The sequence below is a fragment of the Anguilla rostrata genome, chromosome 1, assembly GCF_018555375.3.
Source record: "Anguilla rostrata isolate EN2019 chromosome 1, ASM1855537v3, whole genome shotgun sequence".
Lineage (NCBI taxonomy): Eukaryota > Metazoa > Chordata > Actinopteri > Anguilliformes > Anguillidae > Anguilla > Anguilla rostrata.
Window position 1 is genome coordinate 40,974,828 of NC_057933.1, and position 18,178 is coordinate 40,993,005.

Here is an 18,178-nt window from a genome sequence, read left to right on the forward strand (position 1 = left end):
ACTTCAGCTCATTGCCCACAGTCAAAGCTAATCACCAATATTTTGATCCTGACAATATTGAGATGTATCATTTTAATTTAGTTTTTTTCACTTTAAAATGTTAAAGTGTGTGAATTTATCATGAGCCACCATAAACTGACAGGTATTTATTAATGGTCCTTAATGGAATATATTGAATTTGGACATAAAGGTTACATATCACTCCATGAATCAAATTTTGTGATTAAAGAAAAAATTTCTTAATTCAATTTTTGAGACAAATGTAGAGCAGCCTAGCTAAGCCAATGTTAAACAGTGTTAGGGTTAGTGCTTCAGATATGCCTTCTATCAAGGAGTTGGTGGAATTTTACTTCAGAACTGGTGTCAGTAAACAGGAAATTCTTTCTCTTTTAGTCCGTGACAGACATAGAATTAGCATATGAACAGAAACTGTGACAAACTTGTGTCTGTTTAAACTTAAATCTCAAAATTTTTACTTTATTTTAGAAGGACAATTTTCTTTTTCTCAAAATGGCCCTATTATTTTTCTGCAGAAAATAACCTGAATTGTATTACCAGTTTTATATTGCTATGATCAATGCGATAGAGACAGTACAGAATACATTCTACAGCTGTAAAGAATGCCATAATCCTTGTGTCTTTCTTTACAGCAGTAGAATTGCAGTATGAGAGAGAGCTTTCAGGCAAAACAATTTGGTATGTTTTACCCACACAGAGTACTGTGGTCTAATATCACAACATCAAATGACTAGTGCAACATAGAATTTTGTACAGTCTTTTTTCACAAGACTGGGATGTATTATACCTGTAAGTGTAAAATCCTCATTCGTTTCCAATAATGGAATAATTGAAATGCAGAAAGGTTATGCTTTATATAGCCATATCCTTCAAGCAAAGTTTGAGTGAAAAAGGTGGCACTCACTCACTTTAATCTATTTGAGAATATTCTAAAGACCACTGGCCAGTATGCCAGATTGAAATCCTAGTTCTCTGAACTTCAGGGGCTCTGTACCTTTGTGCGGATTCACTGGTCATCATTTCATTTTGCTCTTTCTGCTGTCCAGGAGGACCCAAACTCACCCATCACCCGTGTTCCTGGCCAGCCCAACTCCACAGGTACCTCCTAGTCCCCATCCCGCCATCCCACAGCATCACCTCCTCACTGGGGACTTCAGACAAAGGTTAACCGATGGGCACATTCTAACAGACTGTTGTGGACCCTGTTTCCCTCTGCCCAGATCCAGTGAAGAAGCCATGGGACCGAGCAAATTCTGCCGAGAAGTCTTCGTTGGTATCCAGGTGACTGCCTTGGCGTGACTGTGTAACACGTTGCACTGCTTTAGAGAGGTCCCGTGCGGTAAAATTACAGCTTCAGCTCTTAAGCACAGGAAAAGCAGAATGCCAATGCTACTACACAAACATAAGGAGCACACAGCAGAAAACTGATTATAGGCCTGAGCATGTGCACAGATGTAATATACACAGTCCAGCTGAATCATACTGCCTGCTTAATCACAGCCTATCCAGCATCCTGCCCTTCACCATTCTACTACTATAACAGTATCAACAGGAAACTATTCCCTCAGATGAGCGGCAAAGTTCTTCCTAGATTTTATAGCTTGTGTGGTGCTCTGAATTTTTCTTCAAAGGTATTCCAATTTGTATTTATTTTTGCCTTGGAAAAGTACCCTGGAAAAGTGCTGTTAGAAAAAATATTCAGAACTTCAACTTCTACTTCAGAGCTGTTACATGCTTCAGATCAATAACCAAACATTTTGACATGCTGTATTTACTCATTGTGCCAAGACATAAGGGTAAATTGTTACTGTATTGGCATAAATACATGTCATAATACTGTGATGTTTGTAAGGAATATGTTTGGAGCATATCATTGTGGATACTTTTATCTGATAACGATGTTGACTATTACCTAGATGACATACACTACATGGCCAAATATATGTGGGCACCCTTTAAAATTACTGGGTTTGGCCAGTTCAGCCACTGGTTCATAAAATCAAGCATACGGCCTTGAAATCTCCATAGACAAGAATGGGTCATACTGAAGAGCTCCGTGACTTTCAACGAGACATTATCATATGATGCCACCTTTCCAACAAGTCAGTTTGTCAAATTTCTGCCCTGCTAGAGCTGTCCCAGTCAACTGTAAGTGCTGCTATTGTGAAGTGGAAACGTCTAGAAACAACAACTGCTCAGCCGCGAAGCAGTAGGCCACACAAGCTCACAGAACGGATCGTGAGTGTGTTGCTAATGCACTAAAATTGCTTTCCTCGGATTGCAACACTCACCTATGTTCAGACTCCTTGAGAAAAATGTCTGTGACAAGAACTGTTCGTCAGGAGCGTCATGAAATGGGTTTCCATGGCCGAGCAGCCGCACACAAGCCTAAGATCACCATGCGCAATGTCAAGCATCGGCTGGAGTGGTGTTAAGCACACCAGCATTGGACTCTGGAGCCGTGGAAACACATTCTCTGGAGTTATTATTAACGCTTCACTATCTGCCAGTTTGACATATGAATCTGGGCTTGTCGATTGCCAGGGGATACTGCCAGCTGTAAAGCTTGGTTGAGCAGGAATAATGGGGTTGTTTTTTTTTCATGGTTTGGGCTAGGCCCCTTAGTTCCAGTGAAGGGAAATCTTAATGCTACAGTATACAGTGACATTCTAGAGAATTATGTGTTTCCAACTGTGTGGCAACAGCTTGGGGAAGGCCCTTTCCTGTTTCAGCATGACAATGCACAAAGCAAGGTCTATAAAGAAATGGTTTGTTGAGTTTGGTGGGAAAGAAATTGACTGACCTGCACAGAGCCCTGACCTCAACCCCATAGAACACCTTTGGGATGAACTGGAATGCCGACTGCAAGCTAGGTCTTATTGCCCAACATCAGTGCCCTGATGTAGAGAGACTGTTCACCTCACTAATGCTCTTGTGGCTGAATGGAAGCAAATCCCTACAGATGTATTCAAAAATCTGGTGAAAAGCCTACCCAGAAGAATGGAGGCTGTTAAAGCAGCAAAGGTGGGGCCCAACTGCATATTAATGCTCATGGTTTTGGAATGAGATGCTCTACAAGCACATATGGGTGTGATGTTCAGGTGTCCACCTACTTTTGGCCATGTAGTGTATATTGCACCTGTGTGCTTGGCAGCGCAGCACCTATTTTCTAAGGATTGTTTTTTCAGCCATCAATACTTGTTAGCAATCACAGGGACATTTTGCAATCGGCATATTTTTGTGCTGCATTTTCCTTCATAAATTTTTTTGTGGCATTTTTGGACAATTTTGTTTGTATGAACACTTTGTAACTAGTGGCAGGAACTACTTCCTGTAGCTCCATGTCTAGAACTGCTGCAGTTCTGCATGTTCTCCACAGGGTGGGGCTCTATCTAACCATTGTCACTGAGCATGGGTTATATTTAGATTGAATAACTACACACAATGACAGGTTATCAAGTGTGGATGCAGCGCAATGTTGAAAAATATACATATTTCAAATGTGCTACCCAGCAGATATAAGGCCGTAGGGAAATCATACCTAATGGGACTTTGATTTGAAAAACATGGGGTGGAGTAATAATTACACTATTCAGTACATGTGAAAATATGATAGACATCATAAGCATTTTGCATTCTTTTAACAGGGTGCCATGCAGTTTTATTGTCATAGTGGATATAGGATAGCTTAATTCTGGTTTGATTCCTTAGTATTCTCATAGACATTTGTATATGTTATTATGAGCATGAGGCCACTGACACAGTAAAAAAAAAAGCTCATTCTCAATAAAGGCAGGGTTCTTGCACAACTGAGAGCTGCTGAACAAATAAAAGTTCACATTTTGTCTATAAAGTCTGTGATGAGATGGAGATGGAGGAAGCTTATTTTTCATCTCTACTTCATCAGAGCATTTTGGACAAGTACGTGTGGGCAGGTAAAAAGGGAAAACTCAGAAATCAGAATTCAAACAATTCAAATGAGCCCCATAATCAAATGAGTGCTTGCTAACATGTTTTTATACTGATAGCAGTGTACTGCTCTGGATTGTGAGTTTTGGCACTAAGTTGGCATGGATATGAAAGCTTTTTGGCACTGCTTGTGTTTGCTGCAATTACAGTTCTGAAGGACTGCACACTTACCCCCAGCAGCCCAACACTGAGGCCCCCTCTGGCCCCTACCTTGAGAATGTGCTGACACTGGTGATGGGTGTGAGGCAGAAAACACCTTAATGGGTGGAGCTACTATGTAGTGTTAATCACTTACCTTGTCTGAAACAACCAAGCCTTCTCAGTCCAGAGTATTTGTTTTTATCAGTGAGTCTCTCATAGCTCATCGAAGTCCACCCATTTTGGAATTTACGGGACATCAATGACATATATATTTCATAAGCCGAGAGCTGATATCATGCTGATGGTTCTGTTTCAGGGTGAGACCAATTGGCAGCAGCAGTGACACAGACGCCTTAGACTTTGACAGAATGAAGCAGGTAGGAGTATAACTTAAAGCCATCAGTGGTACCACAGTGGGTCTTAGAGGATGTTTTTATATCATCTTAAGATCATTTCCCAAAAAAAACCTTTCAAAGGAAAACATGGGGTTGCGATACCCGAACTCCTCTGCAATCCCACAGAAATAAATACAAGGCCAGCCACAACACAGTTGAATTTACTGAGTCATCGGTTTTAAAATGATCTGCTATTTCAGACAGTTGAAAATGACAATTAATTATTTGGTGTGCAAATAATTTGGAGGAAAATCATTTATATTTAGCTGTATTTGATTTTTTTTTAACTTATAAAATTGTGAATTGGTATTGCCCAACTTTTATTTTGACTGTCCTAATATTTGTATTTCACACTTTGTAGTTGTAAAAGATTGGGTAGGAGTTTCAGTTGACTATTTTTGAGCTGCCCATCTTTGACTGAAGTAATGCAAATTTAGAATCATTTGAAGAGCTGAATTTGAATACCAGAATCAAGTGTATATTCAAGTTGAATAGACACTTTAACTTTAGTCTTTTTAACTAGAAATACAGATCTTGAATTGTACATACTGACTTTAAATTCAGAATGTAAACAAGTTTTATAAGCCTCACATTTTAAAGGTAGAGAACATGGCGCTGTTCTAATGGCAACAAGCAGCAGCAGTTGTGTGTTGTGTGCTACCCTGTTGGTTGGTTGGTTTTTTAGAGGGGCAGTTACCTAAAACTGAAATTAAGGTATGTTTCCACTTACCCGGAGTAGCACCTGTCCATCCAGATAGTTTCAAAATGTTGAAATGCTTCTTTATATTCTTCAGCTCAACTTGACAAAATGGAGCTCGCAGGTCCATGCTTATGTGGCTTCAAAGTTCCAAAAATATACATTAAAAAAATACAACAGTAACGTCTCTATCCCAGTATAAACCTTCGGTTACGCACAAACATCCACAGAGCTTACATCAAACTACTCCTACCAAAGTACGCCAACTGTGTAGGCTATATCCGAGCAAAGTCTCATGCTGGCAGACTAGTATGAAACTTGAGTGGTGGTGATGTGATGGAATGTGAATACTGGTTGTAGCATGAATGTAGTATGAATTTTGAAGCACATAAAAGCTTCAAAATTCATGGTTGAGACATTAATAAGTGTAATTTATGTCATACAAATTACACCCATGAATACCTTAACCATGAATTTTAAAGCTGCTTTAATGTGGTTCAATAAAGTTGCTAACAAGTTGCTATATTTAAACTACAAAAGGTCACAATCCGCCAACGTCACATCACCACGACTCAGGTTTCATGCTATTCCCCCTGCCCAAGACTTTGCGAGGATATAGGCCACACAGTTTCCATACTTTCATAGAAGAAGTACTTTGATAAAAGCATGTAGAAATTAAGCTCTGTGGATGTTCATGAGCAACCGTGAGGTCATATTTAGAAAGAGACATTGCTGTCGAATTTTTCCAATGTAAGTTTTGCGCTTTGCAGACACACAAGGGATGGAGCCGTTAGGTCTGTTCCACCAGGATGAGCTTCAGAAAATATCTAGTAAACTCATCACATTTCAGAAAAACGATCTGGATGGACAGATACTACTCTGGGTAGGTGGAACTGCCCCTTTAAGTTTCGATCTGACAAATACAGTAGAACAGTAAAACATTCATTCAAATGGTAAAATGCAGAATCGATTTGTATTTTATCATTTGGGCAATGCAAATAAAAGGAATTCAGCCTAAATTACTTTTGGTACTGATTTCACACCGTAATAGAATGTTAAAGTGTAAATGGTGGAATCTGCATGTTTTCTGACAGGAAATTTTGGAGGAGGTTGTACGTGAATTGCACAAAGTGAAGAATGAGATCATTGATGGTAAGGCTGTTATTTACAGGTTCCATTGATTTTGTAATCATGCAATCACATTCAGAAGTCTAAATGCGCTTTCAGCAATTATTACACTGAAATAAGGCCATGAGAATTGATTCATTTCAGTATGGACACAGTAGTTTACTTATTATTATTGTTCATTTGTTTTGAAACAAACCCTGTGATACGAGGCTCTTGCTTTGTTTTCTCTTACAGCCATTCGACATGAACTCAGTAGAATTAGCACGACATAATCTCTCAGAACAGCATGAAGACAGCAGGAAGTGCTGGGGTTGCCAGGAGAGGGCTCGGCTAACAAGCAACCTTCTCTCAACATTGCTGTGACATCACGGTAACAACGTTGCCACGTCGTTACAGGAGCGTTGCGTGAATGTTATGAGTCAGCTAGGGGGAGAGAAGGTGGGAAGGGGAGAGATGGAGGACACTCGCACTGAATTATCTAGATTCTATTTTTTTCTCTGAACATTTAGAGACTGAGCCTGGTTTGCAGCTTGCTGCTCTGTCTGCTAAAAGTCTTAAAGAAATTTTGATGAAGTCGAACTTGTTTTCTAGAATTTTCTTGTTTTACTTTTTGTTAATTATTAATAATATAATTCTTGTTGTTATATATCATTTTTCACACAAGCACTGCACACCATTTTATGTCAGCTTTTTATATTTTAGATTGGGTAATTGAATTATTTTCCACTTTGGTTGTTGAAATGCATTAGCACATGCAGTTGACCTCAGTACGGTATCATCTTTAAAAGAGATTTTTTATCCTTTTGCCAACACATATATGAAATCACTGGACTTCTTTAAAAAAAGAAGATTGAACCTGAAATTATTGTGAAAGAAATAAAAAATGTTGCTTTTTGAATATTGCAACTTTATTTACAACATATTGATACATCAGGAGTTGTTTGTGATCTTGCGGTTAATAAAATGTTTACTGGCTGCAAGATAATGGTGAAGTATTGTTCGTTTTATTATTCCCCTTTTTGACCAAGTGCTTCCTGGTTTTCAAAAATGAAAAAAAATAGTAGAAAGAAATTTTGAAAAAAAAAAAATCAATTTCAATAAAACTGTGAACAATATCTTCTGTTTGATGTTGTCTATTATATTAGGTATGACATGCTTGGTTTTTGATCATTTCATTTTACATCTATGCATTTCACTGACATCCTATGATGAGTGTATATATATATATATATAAAGTAATGGGGGGTGTGGACATTTGTGAACTGGGGATGGAGGGGGCGGGATTGTGATGGAGGCAGACAGCCAGTCTGACTGTGCCAGTGCATTGTTTCAGCTGTTAGCTAAAGTAAGTTTTATGATCAAAAAAAAGGTTATTGCTCCTTTTTACTCATATGTTCTGGATATTTGGTTTAGGCTACATTACAACATAGGCAAATCTAGCCAGTTCCAAGGGACCTGAAATTATGCTCAGTCTATAATAGTACAGCAAACAACCAGAGGAGGAAAAACCTGTTTATTATATTGCACTGATGGAATCGGCTACATCTTCTGTTGTTATCAAATTTACCAATTTAATGAAAAGCACAATAATAATAATAATAATAACAATAATAATAATAATAATAATAATAATAATAATAAAGTATCAGTTCAGTCATTGCAGTTCAGTGTCATCATTAGTGTATATTTTATGTCCATTTTCATGTAAAGTTTCAAATTATATTAATTATATATTAAAACATTCAAAAACATTTAATGAAGAAACCCCACAAGCTGTAGTATGCTCTCAAACAGCCAGCAGTGCTGTTTTCATATGGAAACCACTGCTGTGAGGAAAAACACAACACATCTCGTCATGATACAGAGGGGCACAGACTATACAGCCAGGCTGCTGAGGGGGGAGTGGATGTGTGCAGGTTTTCATTCCAGCCAGTCCCTCAGGATCATCAGTCTTAGCCACTGCAGCTGAAAACAGTTTTCTCACAACTGATGTTAACTAAATGCACGTTTGGTCCATAACAATTCGTTTCATTTTTCAACTGTAGCAGGTAATTAACTTCACTAGTCAAGTGTCCGCACTCTCACTCTGTCACTCCAGTGCCCTAATAATATGACTGGCAAATATTTTGTATATACATTGTAAAAGTGTTACCTGAGTTTTTCTTTACATCATATCAGCCACTTGCTGCTCACACTGAGCAGAGTCATCATTAACCAATCATAACTTCTCTGCAATAATGGTGTTGGCCAGTTTTGGGGAAATGATGCTTCATAAAATGATAAATGCTCTCAGTACTTCATAACTGCATTACCAACTGAATCCCTCACTAGTCATACACTCAAGTGGCTGGACTCAAACACTCATTAATGAAGGAATTAGTTAAAATGCTTTGTATTGCGTCTGAAGACCCTACTACTGGCGTTGGTAGCTGGAAACCTGTTTGATAGTGTCCCTCGTTAACATGGGTTTCAGGGCCCTCTCGTTTAAACATACTGTAGGAATTGATCATTTGACCTGCTTGAAATCCTGAAAGCCAACAGCATTATTAAGGTAAGCAGCAGTGGATCCCAGCTTCTGGACTCACTCCGATTTGACCAGCTTGTAGTGACGCTTGATCCTGGCGTATGGCCCGATGCTGTCGTCAAAAACAAAGTCCCACAGCACGCGCACCCAAGATGTATGCTGCGGCAGGAAGTCGTAGTACTCTGCTGCCATTTTCTTTACCTGTCGCAAAACACAGTGCTCGTTCAGAAACTGTTGTGTTGCTGCTCAATACATTGGCAATAGCTGGTGCCCAAGAAATTTTATACAAGCCCATGGCTCGCTTTATGAGTGAATACATTTTCTTTGATGTACCCCTTACTAAATGTTGCCGCACAAATTTTAAAATGATGAATTTCTCAATCATAACAAAACATTAGCTTTATTACTGAGAATGTCTGTTGAAAAATGATTAGATAAAAACAGTATTCTAGAACCCAGTTATTGCCAGATTCCAATAACCAGTTTCCATATAGACTTTTCCAAATTCCAATTACGTACTCCAATATAATATATTCCCTCCCAATATTTTATTTGTATATCAACATTTGAACATGGTTGAATAATAAGCAACGGATAAACATGTTCTCCACAAGAAAAGTTTGTGTTGGGTGGAGCTCCCGGTGTTTCTGTGCAACTGGAGTAAATTAATTGCGGCAGTATAAAGCTGTCAACAAATGATCATTGTGCAAACATTTGCATTTTGAGAGCTTATGTGTACAAGATGCTCTTAAATACTTGATGGGGAAGTAATCACTGAAACACCTTGATGAGGACCATTTTTAACCATAGAAAACCATGTTCTCTTGGAAACAGACAACAAAATAAGCATCAACTTCAATACCTGTGTTGATGTGTTCAGGTGTAATTGTGTTCAAGGGAAAGGTGAATATTTGTCTTTTACAGATAGGAAATGTATTACGCATTTATTTGCTTTCTCTCTATTCACATTTGGAGGGGAAAATACCATGTAACTGTATTAGTTGGCATAGCACTCACATGAATGTATGACCAGAGAATGCATGACCTATAAATCTGTGCAAATCATCAATGACTCATTGTTCTGTCACCTTTTTATACAGTACATGCCAAGAATATGAATTACCTCCAAGTGAAAATTTGAAAATGGAAAATTTGAACTTAAAAATATATCAGTGGCAGAGATGTATGGATATATTCTGTATAGACATATTAGGGAAAAGTTTAACGATGGCCAAATGAGAATAGATGACCCATTCAAAGACCACTCTTGCAGTGGACATAAACCTGCTGCCTTAAATCAAGCAGCAGCATTAGCAGGATTTCAGAGAACCTATAGAATGTGATGAGTGGATAATCTTTACATCAGGATTACAGTCCTGCTAAGTATGTGTCTGCATCTGTGCTCATAGAATCTGCATCTGCATTCATAGAAATGGGGATAGGTCTGGATAGGGTGACCACAGATCACCATATGCAGATGCCCTTTGACCACATTAGGGCAGAACTTACAAGTGGTAGTCTGCTGCCAGGGATGCTTGGGAAGTCGTGGTGCTCCATGTGGTAACCAACATTGAAAGTGATTAAGTTGAGGGGGCCGTAGTAGGAGTAGGTCTCGTGGCCCTTCAGGAACATGTAGTGTTCGGCGATGAAGTGGCCAGAAATGGGGTGCAGACCCATGCAGAGGATGGAGCCAGAGATCAGGTACAGCACAGGCTTCAGCCCCCACAGGTAGTAAATCAGAATGTCTGCCACAAGCTGCACCATGGCATTGAGCGCCTCCAGTCGGGACACAGGCTTGGGATTGACTACCAGGGGGCGGAGAGCATAAAAAAAGGGCTGCAAGAACAGCCAGACCACTTTGCGCAAAGGGGTACAGAAAAACCAGCCCTCCAGGTCAGTGGGCACATCCACATCCAGCCCATCCCCCCCCAGGTAACGGTGGTGATCGATGTGGTACTTTTTGAAGGAAGCAGAGTAGGGCAGTCCAATGGGCAGGTTGGCAAACATGGCGAACCAGCGGTTCCAGCGAGCCTGCTTATTGCCAAACGCCACATTGTGTGAGATGTCATGGATGGCCAGGGTCAGTGAGTGGTTGATGCAGCCACCAAATGCGTAGGCCCAGAATAAGACCCACTTCCAGGAGAGGTCATGCACCAGATAGCAGGCCAGAAGCTGGGTCAGCACCATGCCAGATACCACCCACTTCAGTTGAGGGTCTGGTCCCATCAAAGACTTGATCTCTGGATACTTTGCTGGAGAAAGAGATCCACAGAATTTTCCTTAATTGTATAAAGGGACACCCTCAAGGCAGTGGCAACCATGCTGTGTGTGAACAAGTGATATCACTAAAGTAAAAAAATAGTCATTAATTTAAATAGCTACAAATAATTCATATTTAAAATAATTTAAAATGTTAAGCACTTCGTACCACTATTATTAACCACTTCATTTTTTCCCAACAGTGAGTATTCAATTTATAATTGTGGGGTTCAACAGGGTCCATTTTAGGGCCAATCTTGTTTTCTATTTATTGACCTTTGCCATATTTTCCATAACTGTGATATGCCTATCTCTTTTTACTTTAACACCAATAACATACAGCTTTATCTATCTACAAAACTTTCCGTAGCTAAATAGGGGTAAGTAAGAAGTTAACTAAGCAAATCCATCCTAATCTGAGTTCCATTACCAGTAATGTGAAACCTGCCTCCAGGAACTGATTTTTGAGCTACACGCTAAAAACTAAGTCCAAATACTGCCAATACGTAAATAAACCTAAATTGAATGGGTTTTTTTGTGATACTGCAAAGATGATGCTTTTATTTCATCCTGACTTGAGAGCTGTTATTTACACTGAAAAATTATCTACATCTTAAGTTGAACAGAGCAATCACAGAGATTTTTTTTTTAACTGTGCAGGGAGAATTCACAGAGCACCATAATAGGAGGGGAGCAATGTGTATGGAGCAGGAGTTCACACAAAGATTTTATAGGGGCATGTCCTGTTGCATAAGCATGCATTTTACATATATGCCCTTTGGAAAGGAATTTATTGGTTATATTCAAACAGCAGCTACTAGCATTTTATTCATGAGTTTATGATTACACGCTCATCTTGTGGCTTACTCACGTAACATTTCTATTGGCTAGTTTAAAGTTTTTTTTTAATTTGTACTTTTTAAATGATGATCAAAGGGTGTCTGTAGCTATGCTAAACAGAACAACAAAACACACTGGCTATGAGACAAAACTGATTCTAGGCTTGCAGCCAGCTTCAGCATACTCCATTAACATAAGTCCAGTTTGTCTTGTTGTACCCCTCCTGCATTCATCTTTATCGAAGATGCAATATTTCAACTTTTTCCATCAAAAAGGGGAGCACTGTTAATTTTAGCTAATCTTAATCAATGAATTGTGTTCTGCAACCCAGCTCAGGATGGGTAATGATGCAATTATAACTGAAATTGCTTATGATCACTTGGACTGTAATCAATAAATGGCATTCTCTCCACTCATGTAACTAACACCTACTGGATAATTTTGCAGGCCAAGACTTTGATATTGAAAGATTGTGACTATGACATAAAAAATGCCTGTGAAAAACATCTAGCAGTAACCTATCAATTACGTAAACTCCAGCATAGTTTCCTGCTGAGGAGTCATATCACCTTCTGCCTTTTTAATTGGCTGGGGTATTGTTCTGTCATCAGCTGTTTTCTAGCTGGTGTTCAAATCTGTTACCAAGGGAATTCCCCAGCAACCACCGCATATCAACAAAAGGCAACATGACAACATGGAAAACTAATGGAGCAAATAAACTCATATATACTTCATGAAAGGGGTCCCCCCATACTATTTAACTAAATCAAACCATGCACTGAATGTGTGCAAATGACTGGAGATGAGTCCTATGTACAGTATCTGCAACTCAGTCAACAAAAACTGATAACTCTAGAGCACTGAATATCCTTTTCAAAATGAGCATTCCCCTGCAGCACTATAAAAATGTTACATATATTTCACAGATTACTTGTGTGAGGTAACTACCTGTATCACCCCTAGTTCAACCTTATGGTTTCACAACTAGGAGTGATTTTTTTAAACTTTATCTCATCACATACTAGTTAATTCACACCAACAGAGAGTGGAAATTATGATTGTGTAAATATGACAATAATTAACAGGCCAGCTCACAAACCACAAGTTACAAAGTACAAAGCCCATTGGTTCTCTCAATGTTGGAGTCAAGAGAAGAAATAGCCTAAACCAAATTAGAAAAAACAGAATCTGACGAGCCCTTTATCAAGTTATCAACAATTCCTCAGTAAATTTTGATCATATGGGTGAGTCAACATGAATTGGCATATTATGCGTGAAGATGATTATCCTGAATATTGACATGTATACAGTGAGGTTTTTTCTTCAGCCCCATCTAAAAATGCAAATGTGCCATGAAATATTCTTACACATTATTTGCATGATGCCCTACATACAGATGCCCTCTGTCAGCAAGCACAGCTAACCCTGACACAAAATAACAAGTGCTCAGACAATGCAATTTGTCTCATTTGGACAAAAAAAGACAAAATGTCCCTGTACCTTTGTCTGAAGTGATTTATATTGGTGCATAAGTGCTGAAAAACATTTCAAAACATATTAAAGACAAGACATGAAAAGCACTTGCACAGATCATGTTGAAATGCCAAAAGTCAAAGTATTGTTTTATTCCTCTCATCCCAATTGCCAGTGGCCACATAGATGCACAAAAATAAAAATGTTCTGGGAAAAAAGAAAGATTTAATTTGGATTTTAAATATTGGCTGGAGTCTAATTTAATGACAAGTACTAAACATGGCTGTCAGGAATTATATTATTCTGTTGCTAGGGTGCTGCAGTGCCCACTATTTACCATGGAAGTTGATGCTTGATATTTGATTAAAAGCATTTGCTTTGTAAGTTTATAGTTGGATTTACGGGGTCAAAATATAAGACTAACAAAGACTAAACTGGTATTTCTGAGTAGATTAAAATAGAGAAACTGCACATTTTAATAGAAAAAAATACGGCATACTCCTATTAACCTCTGTGTAAAATCAAACTAATAAATGGATTGGGAAACAATTTATTGGCCAATAAAGGGACGTGTTGCTAACATGAACCTGCCAGCCATCCTAACCACAGAATATACTATCTAGGCTGGAATTAAACCTACTGGATGATTCATCACATGAACAATCTTAAATTTCGAATTGAATATTTACACTACAATGTCACAGCCTTCATTAAAACCAATAATGCTATTGTTAGCATGAACATTGACCTTTTGCTGGATTTTACAAACATTAAACAAGCCATCTCAATGTTGCTATGGGTCCAGAGATATCTGCCGTAAAAGCATGTGCAGTTAAAGTGGATATGCTCAGACACCTGTTTGAAAACAATGTTCTCCTAATGCCACAGTGCAAGAACATTACCTGCCCCCAGGTATATGTTAGCTGGAAGTAAATGCCATGGTTACCATCCAACTTCCCTGATAGCCATAGAGGTTAATCAGTAAGCAAAGATCTGAACACACCCTGTCAAGTTCCTCTGTGAAATTCCACTCCAGTTCAAACGCAAACACCACAGTGCTGTTGATAAGTACACTGCTCAAAAAGAAATCTAAACCATACCAACATGACCTGTAGTCTGTATTTAGCAGATTGGTTAGCAGATTAAATCATATTTAATTTAACAATCCCTCTTTGCTGGAAGCGCTGTGCTTAAATATATCTTTACGACTAGTCTTCATATTAACTAAGGTGATGTCACTCGGTATCATTCAGACAAAATGCAATGTAGGACAATTTGTGTAGCTTCTCTACTACCTGCCTAATTTACTAGTAGTTGGGTGGCTGTTTCCGAAGAATAATTACAAGAAATAACAGATATAGGTATGTGGTACATCTGTGAAAAAAATATGTTCTCATTAGAAATATGTCTAATGTAACATCACCTGTAGAATAAGAGCCATACTAGACAGTTTAGCTTTGTATTGCAAATGTTAGAAAAAAAACTAGAATTTTCTAGACGGGAATAATGAATATACACTTCTGCCATGATCTGATGTCAGCAAGTTCTTTCATATTTAACAAAATTTAATAAATAATGAATATGTTCTGGGCTTCATGGTATAGTACTCAGTGCATGGTCATAATACAGTAGACACAACACTGTTTACTGTATAGATTCAAAAACACAAATGCAAATTTATATTTCTCTTTCATAGGACCCCAGTGTCATCATGAATCCAAAAGAATAAATATCTGGCAGCTGTTTGCTTGTCTGTCTATACTTATGTCTATATGTTTGTTTTCTTAATGAAAAACTAAAACCTCTAAATTTATATAAAATTAATCAACGTGTGACTGTCACGGTATCCTTTGCATGAATGTTTACCACTGAGGGTATGTGTCCTGTTACTAAGCACACCCATTGGCTTTGTCTGTTGCACCTGCCATTGTGCAGCTATTATCCCCTCTCTCTATGTCACAGCCAGGGAAAAAAACTACTGTTTGTGTGGCATCAGCTTACATGTAAGAGTGGACTATTGGGCCCACGTGTGCTACAACACATAGTAATGATCTATCCAGAGGAGTGGATCTGCCTTTGGGTCTGGACTTGTCTTAAAATGGGAAAGAGAAAAAGAAACATGCCCTTGCATTTTTGACAGGCCTTCATAAACACTCCCATGAAGGACTGAATTTCCATTCCCAGCTCTGTCCTTCATCCAAGCTTACTCACAATGGTCTGCCAGTCTGAACTAAGTAGCCAACAATTCATTACGGTTCCAGTTTCTTTGTAACACAAAGGTGAAGTAACCAAAGCTGATTTGTATACATGCCTCTGTGAATTCCTGCTAAGAAGGGTGAGTCACAAATGACTGATATGCGAAACACAAAAAGAAGGTGCTTACTTCAGCCCCTGTCCCCACCACTCTCCCATCTTCCGCACTCCCACCCAGTTCAGATCCTAAAGTGCTTGTAATTATAAATATTAAAGGCATCTGGAAAAAATAAAAACATGATACTCAAAAATAATGGATATAATCTAGAAATTGTCAATAAAAATCAATAAATATTAAATTGTTCAGCATATGGTCCTTGATCAGCCATTTACCAAGTAGAATACAGAGTACAGCTGATTCTAACATATTTAGCAAATGGGCCATGTTTTGAATATGTTGCCATAGCGAACATTGCTTTCTTTCACACCTTTATTTCCTCACCTCCCACAGCACAGTGTTCAAGGGCCATTGACTGGAACAATATTCTCAAAGGCCCCTGAGGCCCATACCCACAGTAAAACAAGCTTGCGTAATTAAAACTCGACTTGTCATTTCCCCAAGAGAACTTTCCACAGGGAACAGAGCCCTCTCCCCACCCCCACAATTTGCTTTCTATTTCCTATTCATGAGCTCTACATAAAACGCAAATATGAGACTCCCCGTGGAACATCGGAACAATGGAGCTGATACAGTTATGCCTCACTGATACGTGACACTCGTAGCCTATTACTTCACGCTCCTAAGACTCTGTTTCCCTTTAAAATGACTAAACACAAAAATATTTTGAACACTTAACCTTCAAGTTTGCATGGCTGGTAAAGTCAAACCCACAACATGAGGTCATACTAAAATTGACCTGCGTTGATGATGCCACTTTATAACTCAATGACGTTTCAGATGGACTGCGTAAAAGTATGGAGCCTAATAGGCCTAGATCGTGAGGATGTTTAACTATAGGCGGTAAAAATCACCCAGGTGAAACGCGTTTCTGAAATCTTTACAGACCTAATAGACTTATCTTTACCGTGTAATCATTAACACGCTTTTACACATGCCTATTTATGTTGATTATAGTATTTTCCGTGTACCAAAGTTATCCATAGATCAACTTCTTCCAATAAATCGCCACACTAATTTGTTGAATGCAAAGCCTACAGTAACGTATCCATCTAACCCATGGAATTAAAGTGCCTCCGACAATTGTGTTTATGTATGTAAGCTAAAAGTCACCCGCCTTCATTTTTATAAAAATCCTTATAAACTGTAGCCTAACACATGTCATTGGAAGTTAATTTCGTTTGAGACTAGTGTAGCCCATAGTCAGTCAATGGTGTTTTCCATAAGTGTCAGAAAGTAGGGAGCCTAGCATTAGCCTACTGCTCATGTGTAAGCAACATGTGCTGACAGTGATGTATACTCGTTGTACAGCAGGTGTATCAGCATCGACAGAATAAAAAACAGCGTTACAGCCTAAATTGCGATTTAAACAAATTACCAAATAGCTTAATTTAGAGTGGGTGCGAATTGTGATTTATTCGCATTGATAACATTATTGTACAAGACCATAAACACGATACACAACTCATGAATTATAATCATTTTGATACACGCTTTTTAGGATATATCTTAAAGTAATCAAGACCTACTTAAATTCCGATTAACCTTAAATAAATTGAATTCACACATTTCGTTGAACCATGTGTTAAAATTTGGACTGGATAGTGATTCTTGGATTTCGACACATAGAACCAAATATGCAACATAAGTACAAGGAAAGCTAGTTTCAATATCATAGATATAGCCTACCTAATATTTCTTTTCTTCTTGAGGTGTGCGGTTGGTCATTGTAAACCCATTCAAAGTCCCCCCTTCCACCTTCAATCCCCATATTGATCCCTCGGTCGTACCCTGCAGCGAGAAATGTGCTTCTGCACGCAGCAATCCCGGGACACTCCCTCCAAGACGTGAAGGTGTCAGGTGTGACCAAGCACCTGACTCCTCCTCATGTAGAAAGGAAGCCCAACGCCTGTAGTGGATTCAAGTCGAAAAACGATTGACTATTTACATTGAGCCTACATTCACTCCAAATGGTATGCAACGTTCTGCAACGATCTTCAGGTTTTTTTTTTTTTTAAGGCTAACCAGTGTGACGTTTATATATACATAAAACTACGTATTAAGTGAAATGTTTGCATTTGCCGAAAGCCTCAAAACACGGGAAATTAAATTGATCCGCCCAACGCACACATGAACCATGCTCTCCATCAAGGTGCATCAGCACAGATCTACTACGGCCCACTATATGTCGACTGTATTTCAGACAACATGTACTCACCCCACACCTTGAAGGAGGGCAGGCTGATTTGCGTTAGGGCTGATCAATTTCATTTCGTGTGAGCAAATGCAAACATTTCCCTTAAAACATTAATTTCTTCAGTTTTTGCACCGGGAGGTTTCAATACTTGGTATTATTATACATG

At 38.7% G+C, this 18,178-nt stretch overlaps 2 protein-coding genes across 9 annotated transcripts in view; one reads left to right on the plus strand and one right to left on the minus strand.

Moving 5' to 3' along the window:
* Nucleotides 1-7,463, plus strand: part of evla (Enah/Vasp-like a) — a 79,436-nt gene extending 71,973 nt beyond the window's left edge. For all 7 annotated transcript variants that reach the window (XM_064337248.1, XM_064337240.1, XM_064337221.1 and 4 more), the window contains 5 exons: nt 1,065-1,116; nt 1,239-1,299; nt 4,445-4,505; nt 6,315-6,372; nt 6,583-7,463. In XM_064337248.1, the coding sequence (XP_064193318.1) occupies nt 1,065-1,116; nt 1,239-1,299; nt 4,445-4,505; nt 6,315-6,372; nt 6,583-6,620 (270 nt within the window). In that variant the 3' untranslated portion in view covers nt 6,621-7,463. The remainder of the gene's footprint in view (nt 1-1,064; nt 1,117-1,238; nt 1,300-4,444; nt 4,506-6,314; nt 6,373-6,582) is intronic.
* Nucleotides 7,464-7,844: 381 nt separating this feature from the next.
* degs2 (delta(4)-desaturase, sphingolipid 2) lies at nt 7,845-17,722 on the minus strand. 2 transcript variants are annotated; one of them, XM_064337292.1, is made up of 3 exons: nt 17,606-17,722; nt 10,382-11,124; nt 7,845-9,073 (listed from the first exon to the last, which is right to left on the minus strand). In XM_064337292.1, the coding sequence occupies exons 2-3, from the start codon at nt 11,096-11,098 to the stop codon at nt 8,930-8,932; spliced, it is 861 nt and encodes a 286-aa protein (XP_064193362.1). In that variant the 5' UTR covers nt 11,099-11,124; nt 17,606-17,722; the 3' UTR covers nt 7,845-8,929. The 2 variants fall into 2 exon arrangements, with proteins under 2 accessions (XP_064193362.1, XP_064193352.1); XM_064337282.1 differs by having other exon boundaries at nt 17,505-17,664.
* Between the last annotated feature and the right edge of the window lie 456 nt (nt 17,723-18,178).